The sequence below is a fragment of the Tauraco erythrolophus genome, chromosome 10, assembly GCF_009769465.1.
Source record: "Tauraco erythrolophus isolate bTauEry1 chromosome 10, bTauEry1.pri, whole genome shotgun sequence".
NCBI classification, from domain to species: domain Eukaryota; kingdom Metazoa; phylum Chordata; class Aves; order Musophagiformes; family Musophagidae; genus Tauraco; species Tauraco erythrolophus.
In genome coordinates, this window is record NC_141474.1 from 6,882,294 (window position 1) to 6,909,084 (window position 26,791).

The following is a 26,791-nucleotide window of genomic DNA, read 5'->3' on the forward strand; positions in this document are numbered from 1 at the left end:
CACACTGATTTCATCGCTCTGGGTTTTATTTGTGGTTTCCTTGGGAGGTTTTGTCAAAACCTTCGCTGCCGCAGGCAGAAAGGAAAGACGCCTCGGTGGAAAAATCGCTCAGCGTTCAAAACTCGCTGCGTTTTGCTCCGACGCGGTCTAAATAAAAGGACAAATGAGATCATTGAATCGCATGGTGGTGCGAGACGCAGTGGGGATCCTTCACCCCGCACGTGGAGAGCCGAACCAGCCTTTTGGGGGGTCTTATTTGTCCTCAGCACCGGCCGGGATGGCGATGCTGGCTCTGGTGTTACCCCGGCAGGAGCTGTGCCGCAGCCCCACAGGTCACCACTGGCCAGGTGGCCACTGGCGACGCATTCGGAGCACACTGTTAAATATATCCTGCCCATGTCAAAAGTCACAGCCCAAGGCAAAAGTGCAGGGAGGGTGGCGGGGGTGCTGCCGGATTAGCCACCGAGGTGGGAGTCCCCATCGCATCCTGCTGGGGCCAGGACATGGACCTCATTGCTGCCATAGTGCAGGAGAGATGCTGGGCACAGCTGGCGGATGGTCCGCCCCGGAGAGGACTCCCAGGCTGCCGGGGATGCCCAGCCTGGGAAAAGCCTCTTTATCCAGCTCTCAGTCTCAAAATGCTGCAAATCTCAGAAAGCAAAGACGGCCGGCAGCCCCCTCAATATCGGCAGATTGCCCAGCCCAGCATCCAGCAGAAATGCTCTTTCCCCTAAAAACACGGGATTTCTTTTCTTCCCCACGTTTCCCTGAATCACAGCCGGGGGAATTCAGGTTCCCCCTGCAGCTCTGGCGTAAAATGAGACAAAAAACCAGAGTGGTCGTCCTCCCATAGTCAGACCCAGGGCACGGGGTCTGGTACCCACGGGGGCGTCGGGTCCCCCCGGCAAGCTGAGCTAAAGCCAGGACAGAGATGTAAATACATAAGATGTTGACATATAATGTATAAGCTGGTCCCATCCCATGACAGCATGCACACATCCAGAGTCCCGGGGCGGAGGGTGGGAAGCAGATGCCTGGTTAGAGAAAGGAGGGACCAGCCATGAACCGCTCACACTCCTCTGCAGCTTGGACAAGTACAAGGCTGTTTGGCTTCGTGTTTTGGGCTCTGGCCCATCTCTCCAGTTTAAAGCAGTTGAACCGAGCCCAAAGGCTCATTACGTCGGTCTGCCTGGAGCCCCTTCTGCCGCCAGGACGTTTCATCCCAACGTGAAGTCCGTGTTTTTGTGGCTACGAGGGATCTGGGGCAACTGAGAGGAGGCAGCCCACAGGGCCAGGGCAGCGCTGCCAGCTCCCAGTGTTGCACCTCCCCACAGCCTGGGATAGGGGAAGAATCCCATCTTTTCACTATTTCCCTATTATCTCCTCTCATTTTAAAATTATCACCCTGGTCTGCATAAGGAACAGGAGCTCTCAGGCCATCGAGTCCCACGAGCTCCAAAACAAGCAGGAGAAGGCAAAGAGCCCAGTGTTCGTCCTCAATTCATGTCAAATGACACGATGGGAAAACCAAGGTCAGGGGTATGAATTTATTTTGCCAGCCCATCTCCTGGACAGGCAGGGCAGAGGCAGCCTAAGTCTCCCTCCCTCGCGCCAAGCAACACGTGCATCCATTCCCTCTTGGTGACATCCCTAGGAAGACATCATCATGCCACCTCCCAGCCTTACTGAACCCTCTAAAGGTCAGCACCAAAGGCATGTCCACCACATATGGTTATTAGTTCTCCATGGGTCCGTCCATCCCTCCACTACAGCTGGGTGAACAATTCACAGCGCATAAATTTATCTAGCAGACCTCAGCCCACGTGCTGTTTGCTAACAGTCTGTAGAGAGGCTATATTTTATCCCTTTGGGTTTCTTGGCCAGCATTCAAGCTCCTGACCCTGATTTATTCGCAATCGGTCAAGAGCCACATTTCATCTCCATAGGCCACGTCTGCACAGAGCTATTCCAAGCACGTGGCCCCACGTCCTGCAGCAGCGCCGGGGCATCTCGCCGTAAGCCGGCCCCGGTTCTTTGCGGGACCTCCAAGAGGTAACCGAGGAGGGGGAGTCGTGTTCAAAAATAGGCTCTGCGGGGGCAAACTTTGCCTGGCGAGAGCAGTGTCGCCGGAACAAAGCGCACCTCTTCTGCGCACGAAGGCGATGAGAGCTCCAGATGCCGGGCAAGGCTGGCTCGCCGCCTGTCCTCGTCCCATCTCACCATCTCTTTGCCTACCTCGCTGCCTATTTATAGCCATGGAAGACCTTTGCACAATGCCCGAGCAGTCCAAGGGTCGAGTGTATAGGCGGGATGGCAAATGCCACTCTTTAACTTTCCAAAGTCCTTTTCCTTCTGCCTCCCAAAGGGGCTGCCACGGAGAGCCAGGCACGAACCTCCCTTTTAGATGAGACCTTGGGACCAGCCAGCAAATGCCTCTCAGAGCTACACCCATGGCCAACCTGGCCACAGGGGCTTCATCAACCACCCTATGCTGTGTCTCAGCCAGTCTTTACTAGGGGAGCAACAGTGCTTACGCAGACACGAGCATCGATCTGCAAGGCCAAACCAGATAAAATAATCAGGATGATGGAGGAAGTACAGAATAATCTGCAGAATTCAGAGAAAAAGAGTGCTGTGAAGGATCAGGGTTAGTATCAGCCCTATCTGACATCTTCATTGGCAATTGCAATTAGGGACTAATTAGCATGTTAATAACGTTAGCAGGAGATAATAAACTGGAGAGGATGGAATGGAGCAAAACAATCTGAAGGGGACCCTGGAGGGACCAAAAAAAAAAAAAAAAACCCACGAAAAACCAAAGGAAATTCAGGTTGGAAAAATGCAGCTTCTGCAGGCCAGAGGAAAAACATCCAGAGCAGATGCTGAGGCAGGAGGAGGAAGGCAGGAGCAGGGAAGCGGAAAGCGGCTGGGCGCGGGAGCGGCATGCCAGGCAGGTGAAGGAAACCAGCTCAGGGGTCTTGCCCACGAGCAGCTCAGCGAGCCGGGGCTGCCTGCAAGGTTTCACTGGGAGAGTTGAAGAAGGACCAGCACTGCGTGCTGGCGACCCACAGGGCATCCTGCTGGTCTGTGGCAGTGCCTTGCAGGAAAAAATAACATCCCAAGTAGAGCTGTTCCATGCAACTCGACTTCATCTGGAGCTGTTTTCCCCTGCCTGGGGCTTGGGAAGCCCCATCACACGAACATCTCTCCTCCGAGCAGTGAGTCATGCCAAAGCCCACCCACATCTCCTCCATCACACAAGGCCCTGGACCGCTTGGTGAAACCTGCACCAGTGCTGTCTTATGGGACATGAGATGAGGGGTGGGACACCTTCAGCGGTCCTTGACCTGGTATCACTGCTAGTCTACACTTAATAATAAGACGGATAGAGTTGTTTTCTTGTAAGAATCATAGAATCATGGAGTGGTTTGGATTGAAAGGGACCTTCAAAATCATCTAGTTTCAACCCCCCTGCCATGGGCAGGGACATCTTCCACTACACCAGCTTGCTCAAAGCCGCATCCAACCTGGCCTTGAACACTTCCAGGGATGGGACATCCACAGCTTCTCTGGGCAACCTGTTCCAGTGTCTCACCACCCTCATTGTAAAAAGTTTCTTCCTTATATCTAATCAAAATCTCCCCTCTTTCAGTTTAAAGCCATTGCCTCTTGTCCTGTCACTACACACCCTTGTAAAAAGTCCCTCTCCAGCTTTCTTGTAGATCCTCTAAAGAAAATCCTATAATAACTCAAACAACCAAAACGGGGTACCCTGAGTGCCTTTCTTACAGGGATGCTAATAGACCAGCACCTCCTGGTGCAAACCAGGTGGCTGCAAAACCAGGCAGGATGGGAGCGCTCAGAGGGGGAGGATGGTGGGACTGGAGCTGCTCTGGGAGCCCCAGGCGAGACAGATGAGACGATATGAAACATCCCTTTAGCAGCAGTCCTGACCTGGCAGTTACAAAGGTGGTAGGGACTTTGCTCATCCCCATGATCCACAGGGTGAACAAGAGAGCTCAAAAAGGTTCCCCTGAACTCTGCAGCTCAGCTTCGCCAATGGCTCTTTGCCAAAAGAACCCCAGTAGCCGGCAGGATTGCAAGGACACCCTCCATCCTGTCACACGGCTGCTCCTCAGCCTCTCAGCTGGAGCCCCACACCCCTAAACCCTGGTGGTCCCTAGCTGGGCATCCTCAGGATTCAGTATATCATCTCCCAGTACCCAATAATTCAGGCGGATCAAGCAGGACCTGAGTCACTGCCACCTGTCCCCCCCACCCGGGGACAAGGAAAGTCACACCAGCCACACCAGCAGTGCCTCCTCCAAATGGCTGCTGCCACCTCTGACGTCTGAGCACCCCAGCCCTTCTCAGGACCATCTGGAGGGTTTAAAAGTGCAACCAATTCAAGTGAAACCCAGATTTCTAACCCACCAGGACAGGGGTACAACATGCACAAGCTCCAGAGGTCTGGGTTCTGCCACCGCCCGGCATCGGGAAGGGGCAGGAGTTTTATCATCCAAAGAGAGATTAAAATGGTTTCTGATGTGTGAGTATCCGGAAGCAGGCGGGGAGATGCTTCCCCATGATTTGTGGGCTGTTCTCGGACTGTCCCTGCTGCCAGGTCTTGGGCAATTTGATGACTTTTGTTGCAAACTGGAAGAACAGGAGACATATGTGAAGGAGGAAACTCACATTCCTCTCGCCTAAGAAATCCCTTCTCACTTTCCCCCAAATCACACATACACCCAAAACCTCAGCCTCTCCGGGCTGGCTTGGACATCGGCTCCCCTCCCACACCCAGATGACCTACTTGTCCAGAAATGGCCAAGGCCCGCGGCCGGGGCGTTATCCTCTCCTCCTTTCCTTCCCTTCCCTGCCCGCCTCCTGCCTGCACAGCCCTGCCAGAGAGCCCTTCGCCCTCCGGAGAGGTGGAAAATGCCGGATAAAAACAGCCTTTCCTGGCAGCATCAGTGTGCAGGGGACTCCAAGCCTCCAAAACTCACCCCAGTCCCTCTACAAGCTGCATTCTGAGCACCTCCACACCTCCTCTTCCAGAGACGTCCTTGATGGCTTGGAAATGTGAGGTTTGTATTTCTCTACCCCTATTTCCCAGAAAAAAATCAGCACTGGGTGCTCCCTGCCTCTGGGACTGGTCGTCCCCAAAGCCAGGCGGGGATGTGACCTACTGGGCAGAGGTGATGGACACAGCAATCGACGCAACACACCAGGTCACCGTGCCTTGATTTCTACAGCATCTCCCCTCCCTCAGGTGCCTCCTCTGTCCTGGAAGTCCTCGGCAGGATGCAGAGGTGGGAAAGAACTTGCACAGAGCAGAAACACAGTAGTAATGTCACCCCAGGACACGAGGCTGTGTATTCGCAGGCAGAAAGCCAAAGCCAGCCTGAGAGCCTGCGCCTGCTCGAGCCTGCAGCGAAAGCCTGTGGGGAAGGTCCCCATCAGGAAGAAAACTATCTGAGCATGAACAGAGTCCAAACCAAAGCAACACGGAGCCCCAGATTAGGGAATCAACCACTGAGCAAGTGTCCCTGCTTACTACCACAGCATGTTACCCCTGAAACCTAATGACGTCACCTGCCAATCCATTGAACACCTTCTGAGCTGATACCTTCCAAGTTGCTTAAGGCAACGAGGGAGCTGTTGCCTTAACCATGTCACCAGCATGGAAAGGTGCTGAATAAAACTCACCTCCAAAAGAAAATCCCATCTCCCAGTGTCGGCTGTGCCACTCTGGGGAATTTCTCACTGGTGAAAAGGTGAAGCTGAGACCTCACATGAAAACTGCGGGGAGAAACCCGGCAGCTCTGGGTTAAGCAAGACCCTGCAATCTGGCCGCAGGGTGCTTGCCTGTGCAATCTCGGCTTTGCAACGGGTTCGCGGGTCCATTAAACAAAGCAAGACAGAAAATTGGACGCCAGTGCCTGCTCTGTGGAGCGAGCGCTGTCCCGCTCCAAGCCTAGCTCACCGGGGCCTCCTGAGTTTCTTTTCCTCCCTTTCTAAAGGGGAATAAAGACAAATGCCAAGCTCAGACCCACATCAAACACAACCTCACATGTGCTGGGGAACAACCAGCACTGGAGAGGTAGGAACGAAGCATGGTCCTTGCATGGACCTTTCCTCCCCCACTTCCACACCCAGCTGGATTTGGGGCTTCTTGGCTGGGGTGGGACCCTTCTGGGTAAGACGAGAAAAGGCTTCGGGGTGGATCCTGCTGTTTCCTATTCTGGGAAGGCCAGAGCCTCTTTGAACTCTGTCCTTCTGCTGTGGAGAGAGTGAAATTTGGAGATGTAAAACCACACACTCCAACGCTAACCTAGACAGACACCTTCCCTGCTGTCAAGCGCTGTCGTCCTGAAAACATCACCGACCCACACACGTGCCAGGACAGACGGACAAGCCAGATGTGATCTGCTACGCTGACGGTAACAGGCAGCCGAACCTCAGCCACTACATTTGATCTTTTAAGCACCAGCGCCTTGCCCCAAGCAGCCAGCAAGACTATTATTAGGGCTCGAGGCGGCCTGACTGCTGACGGCTTTCCCTGCAATCACTGCCCCACGAAAAGATGCACAATTCCCATCACACTACCCCTCATTGCATAGATATTGGATTTGGGAAATACTTCTTTGCCGTGGGCAAAACGTCGGGGTTCTTTTTCCCCCCGTGCCTGCTCTTTCAAATGAGAGTGGTTTAATGCCGTTTGCTGAGCTCCCTGGCTCTTCACAGGCACCATCTCCAACCATCTGGGGAAAACTCAACACGTGCTCCAGATGGTAAAGGCAGATCTGACACCAAAAGCCACCGGCATCCCTAAAGCTTACCCAATCCCATCCTGCTGGAGCCAGGGGAGCCTGAGGAAGAGCAAACCAGTGGAGGCAGCAAGCAAATGAAAGGCATTGCTGGAGCAGGGAGGCAGCAAACAGCCCCACGTGCCAGCATCTCCCTGTGAATTAGCTCAGCGGCTCCGTCCATGGGCTGGAGGAGTTGGCGAGGAGGGGCTGGAACCCCCCTAGAAACCAGCAAAAAGCTTTAGGACAGCTGGCAGCTGGTGGAAAGACATTCATCGGGGCAGAGGGTGAAAGCGAGATAGGACACCACCGCCCTTGCTGTAGCACCTGGAAGTCTCCTGAAGCGGCTCCCGGAGCTGGGGTGAGCTCAGCAGAGGCATGGGACCACACAGTCCGAAGGCCATGAGGTGCCCTGGTGCTGCTGTGATGGGTGCGGGATGCAACGAGCATCCTTGACCCAGTGCATCCAGCCCCGTCCTGAGCTGCTCCTCCAGGAACTGCTGCGGCTTTACAACGCGCCTTTGGATGTAACAGGACCCTGTTTTGCTGCCTAACACCACTTGTTATTGCGGTGTGTAAAACAAACCCTTCCATAATCTCATTTTCCAGGTTGTAAACTCACTCACTGGTCGCTGGGATCGGGACACACAGGGGCCTCGCCTCACCAAGCTACGCTCCTAATGATCTCAAGATCCTCAATGGGGAATCGTGCCCAGTTTCTGCAAACTATTATCTAATCTAATTCCCTCCGTCCCGTTACTTAAGGATTTACAACACACAGCCTCCCCTGAAATGGTTTCTGGTAAATTCTTTGAAAGCTCTTCTGGTCTTCGCATCATGGTCAGGGTCAGCCACTCATTAATGGCAAAGCATTTACACGCTGGGTAACTCATTCCCTGGCAAGCGAGTTTGTTTATGCTTTTTAAATTCAGGAAGCAATTAATAGTTGCCACAAAAGCAACGTGCTTCTCTTGGATGAGGGCCATAAAGGCCTGGCTCGTCTTAGGGAATTTGGATGCCTCCATCTCAGCAGACACCTTCCACAAGCATGGTGGTTGCAAGGTTATTCCTAATGCTGAATAACTGATGTTAGGAAATCTTCACGCACTTGCTAAGCTGGAGAGCTGTGACTCCAGCTTCCCAAGCCAGTTCGAAGTGACCATTTCAGGGAACAGCACTGCCAACATGAAGAAGTAAAACACAAGACCTTCTAGCTTTCCCTAGAGCCAGAAAGCTGGAAGCACTCCCTGCTGAAAGGTAAGGGACGGCTTCGTTGAACCACCTGACTCCAGGACCTCTAGCTTTAGAGCCACAGGTGATGCTATGGATGAAGCCAGACTGCCATCAGAATCTGGAGATCTGATGAAGCATCCTGAAGAAAGTTGGAAAACCACAGTTCCTGGAGCCCAGCATCTTCTGCTCGCTCAAGAAAGCCCAATCCTCAGAGCCCAGCATCCTCTGCTTACACCAAAAACCTGGTCCCTGGAGCCAAACATCTTCCATTCACACCAAAGCCCCAGTCCCTGGAGCCAAATATCCTCCATTCACACCAAAATCCCGATCCCTAGGGCCCTGCATCCTCCACTCACCCTGAACAACTGCAGCACCTGGAAAGCAGAGGCAGAAGCATCCACCCCATGGCACTTCCTCCTTCCCGACCGGCACAGACATCTCTCAGGGAGAGCGGATCGACTCGCTGCCTCCCACTACAAACACCGACTGGCTGCAGAGCTCCCCAGGTTTTAGGAGACGCGCTCCCTTCCACGCTGGCCCCCTCGCAGCCATCCGCAAGCAATGATTTCCAGGCTTAGCCCTCTGCGCTAGACTTCAACCAGCTGCAGACAGGCCCGTGCATATCCTCTTCCTAATCCTTCACGCACGGATCCCTAGACAGTCCCTGGCTTTTATTATTTTCTGGCAGGAGAGAGCACCACGTTAACTCCCATGCGCAGGCTGCAGCCTCAGCATCTCTCAGCACATCCCAGCTCGGGTCCAAATTACAAACAAAACATTCGCGTAACAAGAGATCTGGTGAGGGCCAATTGCCCATTAATATTTTAAACCCCCGCTAACTCTTATTTAATGACCTGTCTGAAAAGCCCCTTCTCGTTGCTCGATACAGTGTCGGGCCTAAAACATTTATGTATTGATAAAGACCGTGGGAGACTCTTCCCACAGGGATGGCTGTGTTTTCCTGTGAAGAAGCCAAGGGACAGGGCAGGCGGCAGCATCCCTGCACTGGTTGTCCATCGAGACAAGGACCCTGCACTCCTCACCTCTGCCAGCAAGCCCTCCTTGGCACAGCAGTTCCCCCAGGTTCAGGGACACAAGACGAAGTCCTTACTGGGAGGTATTTTAAGGCACTAAGAGAGAAGGAATACCATCTATACGCATGCTGGAAGGTCCTGTCCTTAGCATGATGCAGTAAAACTCTCATGGGATGCACAGCCTCAGGGACAGCGGTTTACAGATGTGGGAACAAGCATGTTGGCAGCACCCAAGAATCTCTCACGGGGCTGCAGGACAGACGCAGGCAGGGTTTACATCCCAGAGCCCCGCTGATCCCAGGAGCGCTCCAGGGAGAGCCCGAGTTGTGGGAGCAAAACAGCCTCCATCTCCAAACCTGAGCTCCCGAGGCCACCGCGGCTTTAGCCCAGGAGGGAGCAGAGCCCCGTGAGCCGGCTCAGTGGCCAAGAGCTGCCCCTCCAGCCCCGTGCTCAGCACTGACCTTGAAACACAGGGGGACGACTGCCACCGCCGGCATCATATGATCTGTTACAAAACACGATGGGCTCTACTTAGAGGTTACACACCGCAGGACAAATTTAACACCCGAGAGCGTTCCCGATCCCACTGGAAGAATTCCTGGCAGGGGCTCAGTAATCGCCCACTACTGTAAGTGGCCAAGTGCCATCGCATCGGTTCGGCTCCAGACACATGAGGACCTTGTTCCTTATATCTGGCGGGAGAGACGCTCCAGCTGATGGCTGACACCGTGAAGGATGATGAGTCCTCCAGCAGCAGGTGGGCCTTGAAGCAGAGAGCGAAGGGAATCTGGAAAAGATGCTGTTCCCAAAAGCCTTTGCTTGTTTGAGAAAGGTATTTAAGGACTGCAATTAAAAAGTTGCATTGAAAGCAGCCTGACTGTGCAGCTAGGAGGTCCATCATGAGGTCCTCGGGGAGAACGATGCTGTGGTGGACATCAGAAGAACAAGCAGAGGGAATGGAGGCATCTTCAAAGGGTGCCCAGGCCACAGAGGTCAATACCTGGGGACTTACCAGCCCAGTCATGAGGAAAAAAAGACTCAACACCAGCAAAAGTCATCCCTGCTGCCATCCTACCAGTTGTACACGAACTCTTCCAGAGCCACACTGGCTGTTTTTGGAGGTTGAACGGGCGGATGCTACTCTGAAGCCCAGGAAAGGCACAGGGCAGGCAGGGTGGGAGAGCCTCTCCCAGCAGCGGATCTGGTCCCAGCTCAGCAGTGAGCCAGACCCTGCCGCTCCCTCCTCCTCCTCTCCTTCCCCTTCCTTTTGACCGGCCCCAGCCCCGCGTTTCTGGAGCGGCAAGAGTCAGCTCTGCCGATGCTGCCGAGAGGCCCCGAGCCAGCTCTGGCTATAACCTCAGGATGAAAACATCGGCTCTGAAACACAGCAACGGGAAAAACAGACAGGCGGACACGTGTGCACACGTGAGGACTCCTACAATCGGAATTGCTTCTACGTTAGTAAGGTTTGCCATAACGGGCAACTCGCTGTGATCCACAGGCTCTGATTTCAGGGAAGGGGGATGCCGGGCCCACGGCGAGCAGGACAGACAGCATTTCCTTCCAGCCCCTGCGAACATAAACCAGGGAACTGCTGTTCCCAATCCAGTTTGCCCTCCAGCCTACACTGAGAGCCCAGCACCATCCCGGGCATGGTGCTTAGAGGAGGAAAGAAGCATCACTGGGGATGCTCCGAGCGGGTCCACGTCTGGTTGGGCTGCAGGTGCCCCCAGCGCCCAATGGTAGGAAAAGACCAGGTCAGGAACACCGGCATGGAGCCGATGGAGCCGGGTCAGACCAGCAACAAGACGACAGAAAACGTCGTCGGGCCAGTGGCTATTTTTATCTGCAAGGACCAACACTTAATACTCTCCTATCTCCCACAAAATGTCAGTTGAGCTCCGGCAGAAAGTTTACACCGCTCATAGACAAGGGCTGAAACCTGAGCACGTAATCCCTGCTCCAGTCAAAAGTTTTAGTGGGATTCACAGTGTCTGGACGAGGGAAGATGAGGGGAAAAAAAAAAAGCTTTCCCTTGAGAAATGGTGGCTGGGGCAGAGAAGAGATAGGAGAGGCAGGTCCCCGCTTGGCACTGTGTCCTTCTGCAGGGCACAAGAGACCTTGGGGCTATGGCATGGTCTCTCTGCAAAGTCAATTGGACTTTAGCTAATCTAAGAGGGTCTTCGGAAGAGGGGGAGCAGGGAAAGCGAGGCGTTCACCACCCCTTAGCTGTACCCTCAAGGGAGAGGAGCCAGGTGGGTTGAGCAGAGCCCACAGGCAGGTTTTGCAGCAGGTTGGGGTAGGACACCCCATCCCCAATGCGATATCACCATCACCCCCTCTCCACAATTCCCCCCTTCCCCATCTCCACCAAACAGCTCTAATTACTTCAAACACCATCTCCCCACCTTCACTCCCATCCTCTCCCTCTCACCACGAAGCCCAGACCCAGAGACATCTGGGAAGCAAGGAATGGAGGCTTCCCTCACTTAATGAAGGCAAAGTAGAGTAACACCGTTATTAACAGCAGCCCGGCCCCCCTCCTCACCAACGATGGGAATATTGCACCAGTAATCCCAGGGGAGCATCCCAGCGCTGCCCCGACAGCGGATGCAATAACGCAGCCCCGCCGGGCCCCGGTGCTGCCCTTTTGTATCATGGTGAGTGTAAACACCAGGGGGGTCCTCTCCCAGGTACCCCCTTAGATCGCAAGTGGCATTTAATATCAGGGATGGATGGACAGATAGATGGATGGATGAATGGAAATCCTCTCCCCAGTCAGGCGCGGCATAGCTCAGATTTAGGACCGTATCCTCTGAAGGGCTCTTCCCAGGGAAGGGCAAAAAAGTTGGGAGTAAAGAGCTCCAGGCTGGGACTGCGCCACTGTAGAACGTGCTGCAACACAGAGGTGTAGGCTGCGCTCAGACAATTAGGGCACCTCGTTAAAAGCTTGCACAGAAACTTACAGGAGGCGAATTTTGCTAGAGATAAAAGGCGTGAGCTGACGTGCTCCTTGGAGCTGCCCCTCAACCAGCCCCAGGTGACTTTTCACACATCACACTGCCTTTTTGAAAATTAAAAAGGCTGACCAAAGCAGCAAGGATGGAGATGCAGGTGAGGAGCGGACCCAGGGCTGGGCGAGCCCACAGCCCCCCGGGAATTGTGGCTGGGGGCTGGAGAGAAAGGTGAGATGCTGACAGAAGGGGCAGGGTGAGGGTTTCCCAGCGGGATGCACAGCAACTCAGTGCAAACAAATAAGGGATGTTGATGGGGAAAACCAGCTCCACTAGACCCAGAAATCCTTTTTCACAGCAAGGAGTGGGGTAAAAACCCCAGGGAATATAGTGCAGAGGCAAAAGCCACATTCCTGAGATGGCCGAGAAGTGATCACATCTATCTCCCTCCATCTCCCATTTCTAAGATCCATTTCTGAAGCATCATCAGCCAAGAAACTTTAGTTGATTGGACGTGATTAAAGACAACACATACACGCAAAAAAAAAAAAAAATCTTATAGCTGAAACTTGAATGGTGTCCACAACCATCTTGCATATTTTCAAGGACACTGAGGAAATACACATTTTTTCCCCGCTTTTTGTGGGCTTAAAAAAAAGTGCCCCAAGGGAAAAAGTCATTTAGAACTACTTAGGAAACACAAAGCATAAAAAACCTGTAATTATTTCTCTGCCAAGGGCTTGTCAGTTTGAAAACCCCCGCTCTTGAACCACTAATCCTCATGGAAAAAAAAAAAAAAACAAACACGCAGCTTCAGCAAGATGCGTTGTCAGTTGACTTTTGCGGCACTTTTCCAGCACGAGGGCACTAAAGGGGAAGATGTAGATTTGGTTTTCATTTCATTAGCACCCTTCACCCACAACATGCCCTATATGCTTCCCCGGTCGACCAAGGAGACCTGCGAAGCATCGCCCCGAGGTGAGGACAGCGGCTGCTCTGCGTGAGAACGGTCTCTGCAGGCATCAGGCCGGGGAGGGAAGGACCGAGGCTGATGTTTGGAGGCAGAAGTGCCTGAAACAGGCAAAAATAAATCAGTTCTAGGTGGGAGTATATTTACTTTCAAAGCCAAGGATTCAGGGAGTTTCTGGGATTTTTGTTATGCAGTTGGAAATAGCATAGAGACATTATTGGCAGGGAAATCGCACTTTCTCTGGAGGATGGGGATGGGCCATCCCAGCAGAGCAGGATGGATTTGGACTCTCTGGTTTAGCAGCCAGATTCATCACTTCATGTCACCCTGCCTGGATGAGGATAGGTGGCATCGGTGCCTTTCAACTTGGTTGGCCATGGAGAAACAATCCTGTGAGGCTAGTTGTGTCCTCATTTATACCCCAGCATCAAAGCATTGACCACACTTCTTCCATCTTCTCTCCTGTCATAAAGAGCTACAGTTCTGTTGCGAGGCAAGAGGAGGAGAAAGGTGAAGTGCTGGGAACAGGCAGGAGCCCAGCATGCTCGGCCAGAGGTCATTCCCACTGCAAACCATCACCACGAAACTCAAAACCAGATCCAGCAGAGACTTGCAATGCAGCACATCTGGAGAGAGAGTCCTTCTCCCCCAGTCCCGTATCAGCCAGAAGCTCCGTCAACTGCTTGGGGCCTCGGCTTCACATCTCAGTCGGCCGAAAATAAAATAAAATAAAGATAGGTTTGGTGCTGCAGAGGAAACTCCGGTAAAGACCCTGCCAAGGACATAGACACTTCAGCTCTTGCTGGGACACAGTCAGAGACTTCCAGCAACCCTCCCCAGCCTGGAGCATCTCTGGTGGATGCTGTGAGAAGCATATCACACCAGACAGAGCGGGTGAGCCACCCAGATCCCTCAGCGCTGCCCAAGTTTGGAGCTGCAGAGCAAAGGGTGTCCATCACACGTGTCTTGTACAGCAGCGGCCAGAGAATCTCGTCTCTGCCAGGGGCAGCTTTCTCCTTACCAAAGATACTCATCTCTCCTGGGCCTACTTTCCCCATGCACGGCCCTTCACCCATCTCAGACCTCCTCTCCCATCACTTTCTCCTAATCCATCTCCATAACAGAACCTCCCGCTAACGTGGGTTTTAATGTCCACAAGGTAACGCGTGCAGGAAGCCTCTCCTCCTTTCTGGTTAACACTCCTTCCTAGGGCCAGGGCTGAAACAAGATTGGACTCAAGAGCCCAAGCTACAAGACTTTAAGCTTCATTAAACTTTTAAGGCAGTCCGTTGAGGTTGCTCTTTTGGCCTTTCACAATTATGGACACAGAAGAAAGGAGTAACATTCACCTGAGCAGGCATCAAGAAGATTCAAATGCTTAATGGCTTTCCTAACCAAGCTCCCACATCCACATTGCTATTTAAAAGGATCTGCTCGATACCACTCCAGTGCTCTGCCCGGCAGTGGAGATGCTCAGATATACATAATTCAGTATTTCAGTTCTCCATTGCCAACCCAGCTGGCCACCCACTTGGCACAAGCAAGGCTCAAGACACGTGAACCTGAGCCATCCCACTGCACCAGAGACCACAGGTGCCTGGGCCAAGGGGATGGTTGGGTTCATGGACACGGTTCAGGTGAGCAAGGTGCTCTCAGCTCTCCCTGCAGCCAAGGCCTGGAGTTCAGCATCTTCATCAGGCAGTTCAGACCTTGGCTTGGCCGAACCATGTGCTCCAGAGGAGCTTCCTCCCTCCCCCTCAACCCTTGCAGGAGTCTACAGAAAGTGGTCTGTAAGCAGAAAGGTGACTATCACCCCATCCTCAACACCCAGCACGGGGCTGGGGTCCTGTGCACCCAACACACATGCTGCATACATGCTGTTCCCTCCTCTTCTGTTGCCTGGATAGTCCTCTTTAAGATCAGCAATGGAAAAGATGCCCCAGAAGTGCGTTGTAGGGCAGTCCCAACTACGGGCTCGACACAGAAATCACTGGGCAAGATATTTGGGGTTGCACCTTGACAAACATCCAGATCAGAAGATCCAACAGTCACCTCCACTATCAGCATCTGTGGATTTTTTTCATCCAATGGTGCTAAAATCACCACTGTGGAGTCAATTGGGAACATGGACTTCTCATGTTGTTTCCCATGTTGCTTCTCCCTCCTCTCCTCTTCAGCATCACAGAACCATTTAGGTTGGAAAAGACCTCAAGATCATCAAGTCCAATCGTTTACACACATTACTGCAGAGGTTAGCAGCATTTTGCATAGCTAAGACACTGTTTTCCAGGAATAAAGACTCTTAACAGAGCTGGCAAACGCCGAGCAGAAATTCTGACAATCAAAGCATCCTTATGTTTTTATGATGGTGTGGACTGGGGGGGAAGAAATTCTAACACTCACTCTTTCAAATAAAAAATTGCCGCATCTGAGAACTGCCTTCAGGTCCCTTAACCTATTCCTCTCCTTTCCAAATTTTTCCTGCCAAACGCTTCCCTGAGCTTTCAATAGCAAAGAGAAAATTCTCACCTCCCTCTTCCTGCTTAGCTGCCTTGGTCGATGCTACGCAGTGAAAAATCAAGTTGTAACGCAGCCCCCTCTGGCCCTGGCCAGGGAAGAAGGAGCCCTCGGTACGCACAGGCTCCAGGTTCATCCCAGCAGCTCCGCAGCACAAAACCAGAGGAAAGGATGCACTTCCGAAAGAGAAGAATCACACCCAAATGGTGTCAAACAAAGCTCTTCTCCGGGAATCACTGTTGCCTCTTGCTGTAATTTTAAGACCCTGCTTTGCTCCTTCGTGGGGCAGAAGACCTTGCCCAGAGGGATTTCGGGGGCTCCCTGCCCCACTGCGATGGTGGTTATCATTCCAGAGGAACAGACGTACCGGGGAGGGAGATTTTGCACGGTGGCGGCGGGGGTGGAGGACAATGGGCCGCAGAGTGATGGTTGTGTGAAAAGGGATTTGTTCCGCTGTCAAGGACAGAAAGCGCTCCCTAGGAGCAGCGTTAGGAAACGAAGGCCGCACGGGAAGGAGAAGGGTAGGGAGCAGCAAGAGACAATGTAGGGACGACGGCAACAGGGGAACAGCTGGGAAGGATCAATGCCGAGCCCCAATGGGCTCGCAGAGCACCGGTACCAGCCAAGGAAGCCTCCTCTGACATTTGCCCTGAGGAAGAGCAGGATGCCTCGTCACAAGGCCAACCTTTCGTCGGTGGCCACAGAGCCCCAGCGACTCTCGGATGAGAGGAAGCATCGCTGCCTGCCAGGATGTACCAGGATACAGGGGAGAGTGGTTCTCCTCCCTAAACAATGACTGGGAGAAGCTGTTATCTCCGCAACACCACCTCTCGGTCACCTTTGGTCAAAGGTAGTCCAAGGCGGAACACACAGAGGTAAGCATGACATTAAAATTAGGCACATCTGGAGAGAGACTGAGAATTCAAACTAAAGCCTAAAGCACTTGCAATGACAAATGAAGCCTTTTTTAACTATATTCGTGTTTCCAGCTCCATCTCATGGGTGAAGGAGCCAAGTCTCAGCTCTTTCTCCTGCGTTTCACCATGGCTCATCACAGCCAGACCTAGCGCCAACGCAAGAGACCTGAACCTAAACCAGGATGATATCCACAGGTATGGGAAATAGTCTACTGAAAACAGGTAGGTGCACACAAGCACACAGCGCAGTACGAGAAAATACATTGTTTGCATCGAGCGTGACAAAAATTCACCCCTACATCGAGAAACGTACACTCCAACCCCCTGAAAATCCCAACCTTTGTGGGAGAAAACACCGCTCTCAGATAGCCAGCCTACAAAACACGGAGCACCTGAAGGATCCCTGACAAGCTGAAGAAATTGGTCTTTCATTAACAAACGCACAGCAAAACAGATAAGCCAGAAGATGGAACCCTGTGATAGAAAACCTTCCAAATAAATCGAGACTGGTGCCCCCACTCCAACACTGCGCCCCTGCTGCTGGCACCACCCTGCACGGCACGGCACTGCTCAGCAGTCACTCTGCCCCACGCTTTCTGCAAGAGCTTCGGGATCTGGCTGTCCGTAAATATTTGAGGTGGGAAGCCAGGGATTACAGAACTCCTCTCCTGGGCAACCAAGGTTTGATGATCTTAAAAAAAACAAAAAACAAAAAACCACCAACCATCCCAAACCTCAAACAGAGCTGCAATGAGATGCCTGACGGTTTCACAGAGACAGATGAGACAACCCAAGTGCATCCATTGCCCCTGAGGACCAACAGCACCAGGAGAAGATACCTGGGGACCAGCTGGCTTCCCTGTGCCCAGGCAGGATTCCTTCCAGGTCAAAAGTATTGAGGAACAAAATCAAAGTTACAGGACACCGTAACTGTGGGTACAAACTTTCACACACGTCTCTGCAGTGTTTGCCACGTCAGGGAGCACCGTTAGTCCCCTCCGCCTCTCCCGTCTGAAATCTCTTACAAATACGCAGAAATGTAAATTTCTCATGAAAACATATTTAAAAAAAAAAAAATTTGAGTCAACCCCAGTATTTCACCTTAATAAAATGCAAATATGTTCTCCCTGCTTTACTCCTGCTACAGAGGAGATGCTTTATTAAATCGCAGGCAGAGGCACAGTCCTCCAGACCAGGCTCAATACATCCTGCGCCCTGGATATTCTTCTCAGATGCTCTTTGTCCCTTTGTGCTCTCTTTTGTCTCTGGCTCGTGTCCTCTGCAGACAAGAAGACGGGCTGGGGACATCGGCACCAGTATGGGGACAGGAACATATCGAGTGCCCTGCCTTGGCTGTGCACTGCAGGGTTCACCAGAAGTGGGGAACTATGAATCCAGACCCAAACCTGACTCAAACCATGGGGTTCTCCCCATCCTCAGCTAGAATCAAGACTTTCACCCTTGGGAGCAGAAGAGGACACCAACCCTTGCCCTCTAAAGTCCCCTTCTCCCCTTTCCAGGCAAAAGGTGCTTTGGGATCTCCCTGGCCACTCCCTGGGGCAAGTGTGCAGGATCAGAGTCAGAAACCACTGCGGGTTTGGGTATGTCACGGACACCCCACCGCTGCCAGCGGAGATGGGGGCAGCCGGTGGAGCTCAGCACACCCGGCAGCATGCACAGCCACCGGCAGCACGGCTAACACCCAAAACCGGCTGTGAAGTGACCACAGCGTCGGGTTTAGACCCTGGCAGAAAGGTTCTCAAGGAAGGACTGAGCAAGAAAACAAATTTCGCACTCTCTTAAATCCACAGCTCGGCAAATCCCTCCCCGCGCCTGGTGGCTGCGAGCAGGTGAAGGACCGGCGAGGAGAGGGCTGGTGAGCTGGGGCAGGAGAGGACCCCAGCTGTTTCTCCAGCTGGTGGAGACAAAATTCTCATCAAAATGAAACAAACCCCCCTTTCTTCCCCCTAGCCTATTCCTCTTCCGTGCCTTCATTGGGATTGCAAAGATCTGAAGCAGTTCCCCCAGCCCCAGCCAGGGCTGATCATGCCGCACCATGAGGGGAGGAAGAAAGGAAAAAAAAAAAAAAAAAAAATCATTGCAGGTCCAAAATAAGATGGCAGAAACTGTAGAGGGTCCCAAGGATGCTCAGGTCCCAGCTCTGCCGGCACCAACGCACAGCATCCCACCCCAAAGAGATGCCAGCACCCCTGCCAATAGGCAGGAGAAAGGGTGAGCCCAAAGCCACCTCTGTCCCCACCACGAAGGGACAGCTGACGAGTATATTCAGCTGCCTCGCTCCCAAGCTGCCAAACATCGCTCCCTTCCAGGCCTTTCTATGAAATGTTAATTGTAAGACACAAATCTAATTAAGGGCAGGGGGAAGGGGCAAGACGCCAAATCTCTTCTCCACTCCCCTTGGAAAGGGGGAGCCCCGTGAGCGGGAGGATGGGGGCAGCATGAATTTTGCTTGCCTGGCATTTCCAGCGTGGATCCCGCAGCCGCCTCCGTAATGCCCCTCTCATCACCACATCCCACCATTTCCCTGTTTTTCCCCCCTGCTGGCACAACAAGGCAACTTAATAAAGCAAAACAAAGGACTGGTACCGGGTCCTAGCCCGGTGGTACCCACCACTGCATCCCTAGCAAGGATGAGGCCAAATTCAGCTGCCCCAGAGCCACACTCATCCCAGCCTGCAAAGAGTCGGCATGTTCCCTCTGGGAGCTGTGGGAAAGGGGGTGAGGACAGAGGGGTTTGCTACGGAAGACAAGACGCTGGGTGGGGATGGAGAGTGGCCAAGAAGGACGGGAAGCGCTAGAAGAAAAGGTTGAAGGATGGGAAAAGAGAGACCGGCAAGAGCGACATCATGCCGCAGAGCTGCCACGTGCTCTGCTACCCAGTCCAGGCCAGCCTGACCGTCCCCAGCCCCTGGCCAGTTGGAGAAACCCAAGTTACCACCATCATCTCCATACAAGAAGGAAAAAGGACCTCCAGAGGACACGTTGCACCATAGTCGGACTGACCTGTAGCTCTCTGGACGGGCCGTTCTCTCCCATCAGGCACAAGAGGAGCAGAAAGTCCCGTTTCTCCAGGCTGGAGAAGGCAGAAGACAGCGTATTGCCAGCACAAACCCCCCAGACCATCAGAAGTCTCCAGTCAGTGGGACCAGGCTGCCCTAAAGCGTTCAGTGTTGGCGTCACCTTATTCCTTCAATCCATTTGGGATTAGCCCCCTTGCAACCTCTCTGGGCCAGGGAAGCAGCACCACGGTTTGCAGCTAATTGCACAATTACATTCATTACCCACGCTAAGCAAAGATAAACAGCCACCATGTTTCGAACCTCTTCCCACTCTCTCCTCTACGGTGGCAGCTGCCAGACGAGCCTCCGAGCCGGGCAGATCCCACCTTCCCCTGGGCAGAGCCAGCCGTGGTCTGCTGGGGCCACGCTGCCGGGATTCAGGTTCATCCCCCACATGAAGATGCTGGATGTGATTTTTAAAACCCAACACCGATGGGTTTCTTCACACACTTTTTTTTTTCTTTCCCCCTTCGCAGCCAGACGCACCTCCTCATTTTAATTGATGGAGGAGGAGGTGGATGCACCCACGCAACCTCATGACTCCGGGAGCAGGGGATCTGGGCGCGCCTACCAAGCAGGGAGAGATTTGCAATGACGGCACAGAAGTTGGCAACGGCACAGAGCCATCAAGCCGTGCGAAGACAGGGCGAGCATCACACAACTGCCTCCCTCGGCCGGGGAGCCCGGCACGGCACCGGCGACAACTCAGGGGCCGCGGCCGCCCCTCCGCTGCCGGCGCCCACATGCCAGGCCTGCTCCGAGATGTGCTGGCCATCTGCTCCCGCCAGCCGGGGCTGGGGCCGGGGCTCTGCGCCGTGGCTGGGGACGTGCCAAGCCGTCCCGCCGTCGCCACGCTCCCCAGCTGCGCCCCCCGTCACGACCACGCCACTCTCAGCGCTCCCGGCCTCCGGGGTTTCTGCACGTTGTCGGCATTGCCCGCAGTGGGGCTTTGGATGGGGATGTCCCCGTAGCTCCAGGTCCTCCCTATGGCTCTGGTCGCCCCACACAAGCCCACTGTGAAACATCTCTGGGTGAGTGGGGCTCAGCCATTCCTGTCCTCATGTGGATTTTGAGCCTCCAGGGCAGCCTTACTCTTCCCATCACTTCCAGTTTCCCTCCCCATTTATGGCCAAGTTTGACATTGCCCCTTCCCCTCCACAAATCACCAGCACGGAGGCCCCACAGCCGGGGTGCGTTCCCGGGGCCGCCCAGCAGTCGGGGAGCCGGCCAGGGCGAAGCCTGAACCTTGTCATAGTTGAGACTTATCAGGTTTGGACAAGCGCCGGGGGCTGCCGCAGGATTCAGGATGTTCTGTAACGAACGTCCTCTGCCCCAAATAGATGCCGTCCCAGGGGCACGGGCTCGAGCAGTCCCTCCCCAGGAGCCCTCCCCGCCAGCACTGGGGAAACTGGTCCAAGACCGACCTCCAGCCCCTCCAAGTCCCCCATCAGCATCATTGTCTGATCGGCCTGTGGGTCCTGAGCTGCGGCCCCGGGTACCCCAAAGAGATGTCAGGACCTGGCTCAGCATCCCTGGTCTTTAATTCATCCCTCTCCAGGTCCTCTCCCAAGGTCTTCCTCTTTTATGAAAGACAAAGAAATGTAAAACATCTGTTTTAATAAATGATTCCTCAATTTCTAGAGCCCGGCAAGTCAGATGCTCCCTTAAAGCTGTCCGTAACACTTTCCACGGGTGTATTTATAACTAAAGGCATAACGCTGCCGTCTCACGCTCCGTCCTTAACCCTCTGCTGCCTTGTTATAAACGGAACTCAAACAGAAAGCAAAGACAGAAAACACTGCACATACCCATCTGCGGTAAAACATCCCAACAGTCACCACCTGGAAGAGAAATCCCTTCTTTCAATTAAAAATCAAGAAAAAAAAACACAAAACCACCAACACCACGACACTGGCAGCTATGATCTCGACCGCTTCCCTGACACCCCCAACACCGGCGTCTCGCATACAGACATCCCAGCCTGGCGAGTGCTGCTGCCTCCGCGCTGACGGAGAGGCCTCCGGAGCCGGGCTCCACTAGCGCGACTGCCGGTGCCGCTGGGAGGATCGGCCGCTTCATACCATCGCGCTGCGCAAGGAGTGTCAGTCACTCACGATAATTAACCAGCTCTCGGCTCGAGATAATTAGCCGGGTCCAAGAACAGCAGCTCTTCCCCCGTGTGTTTCACACTGAAAGCCCCATTATCGACATCGGCACTGCGGCGGAGGCAGGCACGGGGCTCCTGCACCCAGGACTGGGGAAAGGGCTCAGCCCAAAAACAGGATGGGTAGTTTGGGCAAAGAAAGAAGGTTTTTTGTTAAATACAGAGTCACATATAAAGCTCCACAGAGCCTGAAGGAAAGAGCTCTTTAGGACTCTGCCCTGTGTCCTTGCTGTCCCCAGTGCCGGCACGGCAGAGAGCCCCACCAGGGGAATGAAGGGAGCAGGGACGCGGATCTGCAGCCCCATGCCAATAAAATAAAATAAAATAAAATAAAATTCAAGGGGACAACAACATGAGAGCAAGGGGCAGGCGGGTGCAGGAGAGGGAAGAGGCCAGCAGCAGTTCGGGGCTAAAACGATCCCACCACGGGGAAACCGCCTGCCTGACTTAGGCAGAAGCTACCAACTCAAACGCAGCCGCGAAATAACCAGGAAAAACGGTGCCACTGCCGGAGCCTAGGAAATATTTGATATTTTTGTGGCATTATTTTTTTTTTTCTGCAATCATCCTTGTCCATCCCGACAGCAAGATGGGCACAGCAAGAAGCCAACTGTGGCACTGATTTCTTTCACGGCCAAGAGACATCGGAGGAGAGGTTCAGCGCTCCGGCTTCCAGCGCTCAGAAGCCGCAGCCAAACACGCAGAAAGTAAAACCCACGCGCGCTGCAAGTGGGAAAGGCATTTCTGTGGTAACAACCACCCCAATTTCTCCTTAATGCTCCAACTGGAGGCACCAAGAAAGCAGAAAACGCGAATTAAATTGTGTTGGAAATGTACAGGAACTGGTAACTAAATTTCTATGGACAAACATGCAGCACACCCAATCTCATAAAATTTTTGCCTAAAAAAAAAATAATAAAATCCCCCGTAACGCAGCTCTCTCCTTTCCACTCTCGCAGCAGCTAATTCTTCCGCTCTTTCGTAAACATTTGAAAACAAGGTCACGCGCACAAATTCTGCTTTCAATTTGCCTTGTATCCATAGTGATTAAACTCAGACCCACAATACGGGACTTAAAGGAAAAAAAACTTTAAGAAGGCCTGGAGAGCAGGGCTAGCCCCCGGCACGCTCGCCGACCCGCCGACAGCCAGGGATGAGAGCATCGCCGACAACTCTTTTTCTCATAAACTGGCAACCTGGGAATTAAATTGCAGGGCTCCAGCAGCTGTGCTATCTCCATAGCAAGGGATCCGGCCCCCCACCTACACCCTCCTCAAGAAACAACCAGCCTGGAGGCAACATAAATTTAACGGCTCCGAAACCCGGCCAGGGAGTGGGGTCCGGCAGGACGGCAAGAAGAGGATGAGCAGGAAGAAAACGAAAGCAGCTGCAGGAGACGAAAGACTCAACAGCCTTCTCCCCATTCCCACTGGAAAGATTTTTCCTCTAAAAAAAAGAAAAATAAATTTTCTCATCATCTTTCTTCCCCTCCCTTCCCCCCCCCCCCCCGCCCCAGCCCCACACTTGCCAAAGGGGAAGTGTCGGGGCTGGAAGCTTTAACTACCTACATCCAATTTACTGCTCCATCGCAGCCCCAGATGCAGGCAAAGCCTCTGGTGTGTGATAGCAAACACCCCAAACTCAGCAGGGCCTTCCCTGGTCCCTGCCGACTGCCTCAGTTTCCCCACCTGACCGCGGGGAGCAACAGCATTGTCCTGCCTGTGAGGATATTAGGAAAATAGTCCTGTCCAGGACCAAATCAGGGAGGACAGAACGTTCCTCCCACAAATACTCAGTAGGAAAATACAGCCAAAGGAGATGGGAATACGCTTGTCCCTGTCTCTCCACAGCCCCGGGGTTACCAGGAGTCTCACAGGTTCCCAACAAAAGGCTCCTAAATTTCCAAGGCACAAACTGAGCACAACGAAACATCTCTATAAAGGGGAGAACTGGGGTGCAACAAGACCGCGGGGGAGAAGCACAACTCGCCACGCAGCACCGTAAAGCTGACACCTCTTGGGACGCACGGGGCAGGGGAAGCGGGGAGTCGCGGGAGGACGCTGAGCCCCCCGCGCTTTTGGCAGGGCGGTGGGAGCGGGATGAGGGGGGCTTACCGAGGAGCAGGGGGGCACTTACTTCTCATAGTCCAGCTTGCAGTAGAGCTTCTTGTCGCGATAGAAGCAGGTGGTCTGCAGGGGCTCCTTGCACGACGCGCACTGGACGCACCGCTCGTGCCACAGGCTGTCGTTGAGGCGCAGCAGGAACCGGTCCGAAATGACTCGTTGGCACCCTTCACACACGGATTTGGGGGTCGCGGCTCTGCCTGCGGGAAAGGAGCCGGGGACTGGAGTGGGTGGAGGGAGAGTTGGACGGGAAGACGGAGCGGGCGAGGGGTGGGTGGATGGAGGATCCTGCTGCTCTCGCTTCCCCCGAGCAGGTTGGTGGGTCGGAGGGGGGCTGGGGGGCCGGGGGTGTGTGGGGCGCTGCTCCGGGATCCAGGGGGAACCTGTGCTTTAGGGGAGCTCCGGAGGAGGGACATCGCTCCCAATTTCGTTCCTCTTGGAAAGGCGGCGGCGGAGCTGCAGCTCGGAGAGAGGGCGATGGTTTGAAACCGATATTAAAAACGAAAAACAAAAAAAAATAAAAGAAATTACTTATTGTTCGATACGAAGGAAAGGCCTTCGTTGCACTGAGGGGGGGCACGGACAATTTAATGCAAACACGGAACGAAACGGGAGCGGAGAAGGCGGGCGCCGGGGGCACTCCCCGGGCGAAGGGAGCGGCGCGGCGCCGGGCAGGAACGAGCTGGGAGTAAAGCTGCCCCCGAACTCCCTCGGACTCCCCCCATGCCCATCTCTCGGGGCCCGCCCGGCCGTGCTCCACCCTGGGGGGGTCCCCGAGCAGGGCGAGCGGGGTGCCCTGACTTACCCAGCAGGGAGGAGAAGGGAGCCGCGGGGCCCAGGGCGCTCTGCAAACTCTCCTCCATCTTCAGCCCGTCCAGCATGGTGGGGAGCCGGGCCGGGAGAGGGGGCCGCGTCGCCCGCCTGCCAACACAGCCCGGACACGCCGCGCTCAGCCCCGGTCGCCGGCCCCGCCGCCCCCCAGCCGGGGCTTCCCCGCCCCGGCTGCCCGCCCGCCCGTTCCCGAGGCTCCCCGCACCCCCCCGTCCCGCCCCACCGCTGAAACCCACCCACCCACCTCCGACCCCTCGCTCCGGCTTCGCAGCCACCGCCCCGAGCTCGCTCGCCAGTGTCCCACCGGCCCCGCGGCCCCGACGCGGGGGGCGGCCGGCGCCGGGGTCCCCCGCGGCAGCGGGACCGGAGGATGCGGGGCTGCCGTCTGCGGGGCTCGGCCGCTTACCTGCGGCTGCCCCGGCGGCGCCTTCCTGCGGGAAGCCGGCGGGAGAGGTGTCCGCAGCCACCGCTGCGGAGGGGTCCTGCGGCGGTTCCTGCCTCCCGGGGCCGGCCTCCCCCGGCTTCCCCGCTGCTGGAGCTGCCCGGGCTGGGGAGAGAGCCGCGACGTCCTGGACGGCTCCGGAGCGGAGCGCACCAACCTGCGGGGAAGCGCCCGTCCGACTGCTGCCAAGGCACATTTCCTGGAGCTGATACCTCCCTGCCCGACCCCCACCCCCTGCCCTCCCCTCTCCACCCCACTCGAAATAAGTTTCCTCCCCGCTCTCCTGCCTGGCTGCAGGCACCGGCCCCGCCACGCCTCGAGGGGCCGGCGGCCCTTCCCGGCTCCGGGGGGCACGGCCGGGCCGCCCCGTGGGGAGCTGGGGCAGCCCCGGCTCCGCTCCGCTCCCTGGCTTTTTTTCTTCTTTTCTTAGAAAGCAAGCCAAAAAGAAGAAAAGAAAGAAAAAAAATTTTTTTTTTTTTTAAAAAAAAGGTGGAGGGTGGTGCCCCGCCACCGCGGCTCTCCCGGTAGTGAAACCGGCTGGAAATCAGCTCCTCCTTCTAGGAGAAGCTCAGCCTGGGAGTTTTTAGGGAAAGCCGGTCCCCGGTCCGGGCGGGATGCGGTCCCCGGCAGGGATGCGCTCCCCGCCCTGTGCATTGCCCCGAGCGTCTCGCTCCCACCGCTCTGGAGTATTTAAGGAAAAAGTGATGGGAAGAGAGGGGGGGGGGGGGGGGAAAACACACCCGAAGCCGAAGAGCTGCCCCACAGGGCTCATCGCCGGCGCCGAGCAGGGCCCGGTCCGCTACGGGTGTCGGTACCGCGGAGCCGCAGGGGAAGGCGGCCCCGGGGAAGCGCCGCTCCGGCTCCGCTAAACCGCATCGGTTTCGGGGAGGGGAAACCCGGAGAGGAAAGATCCCGTCCGGCCGGGAGAAGCCGAAACTCGGAGCCTTCCCGCAGCTCCGTCGATTTCCCGTCCCGCCCGGCTCTCCCCTTCTCTCGTGCCCGGGGGAAGGTGTTCGCTATTTCTGGGGGGGTTTCACGGGCCCCGCAAGTCCGGAGCCACCCGCAGCGGGGCCGCGTACCTGCCGCTGCCGGAGCAGCCCGGGCAGCGGCTTCCCCCGGCACGGCGGAGGGCTGGGTGTCCCCTGTCCAGCTGGCGGGAGAGAAACCGGCTGCAGAGCTGCGAGAGACCAGCCTAGGCTCTGGGAGGTTTTTAGGGGCTCACCTCCCGTGTTCACCGGTGACCTTGGCACCAGGGGCAGGAGAGCTCCCAGCCTCTCCATAAGGCATCCTCGTCACCAAGTGTTCCCCACGCCCAGATGACGTGGGTGATGCAAGGACCAAGGTCATGTCCTTTGGAAGCTCTTAGGAAGGAGAGGCCATAGGTTAGCACAGGTATATCACTGCCCTGCCAAAATCCCATGGGAGAGGGAAATAGAGCCCTGGGACAGCCCCACTGTATCCCAGTATAACTACACAGGGAGCCTGGGCGCAAAAGCATTGGTATCATCACACAGGTCAGCATGAAACAGCTCTGATCCCTCACACCAGAAAGGCTGAGCTGCAGCAAGGAGGCACTGAACTCTGAAGCCTCTTGCTTTGTCTCTCCTGAAGGTCTCTGAGCAGCTCCAGCCAAGTTTCTGGGCAGCCATATCTATAAGAGTCACGCTGCCAAGACACCAGCCCAGCAAGGACTGCAGCGTGACCAGGGGCTCTGGGC

At 54.9% G+C, this 26,791-nt stretch overlaps 1 protein-coding gene across 2 annotated transcripts in view; it reads right to left on the reverse strand.

The window, feature by feature from the left end:
* The window catches only part of LMX1A (LIM homeobox transcription factor 1 alpha), a 42,832-nt gene extending 16,882 nt beyond the window's left edge, over positions 1 to 25,950 (reverse strand). Inside the window, exons 1-4 of one of the 2 annotated variants that reach the window (XM_086617413.1) lie at positions 25,583 to 25,950; positions 25,022 to 25,231; positions 24,607 to 24,722; positions 23,815 to 24,001 (exon numbers count right to left, since the gene is read on the reverse strand). In XM_086617413.1, coding sequence (XP_086473539.1) covers positions 23,815 to 24,001; positions 24,607 to 24,722; positions 25,022 to 25,231; positions 25,583 to 25,728 — 659 coding nt within the window. In that variant the 5' untranslated portion in view covers positions 25,729 to 25,950. Of the gene's footprint in view, positions 1 to 23,814; positions 24,002 to 24,606; positions 24,723 to 25,021; positions 25,232 to 25,582 lie in introns of those variants that run through there. The other variant, XM_086617414.1, reaches the window with a different exon arrangement.
* Positions 25,951 to 26,791: the final 841 nt, after the last annotated feature.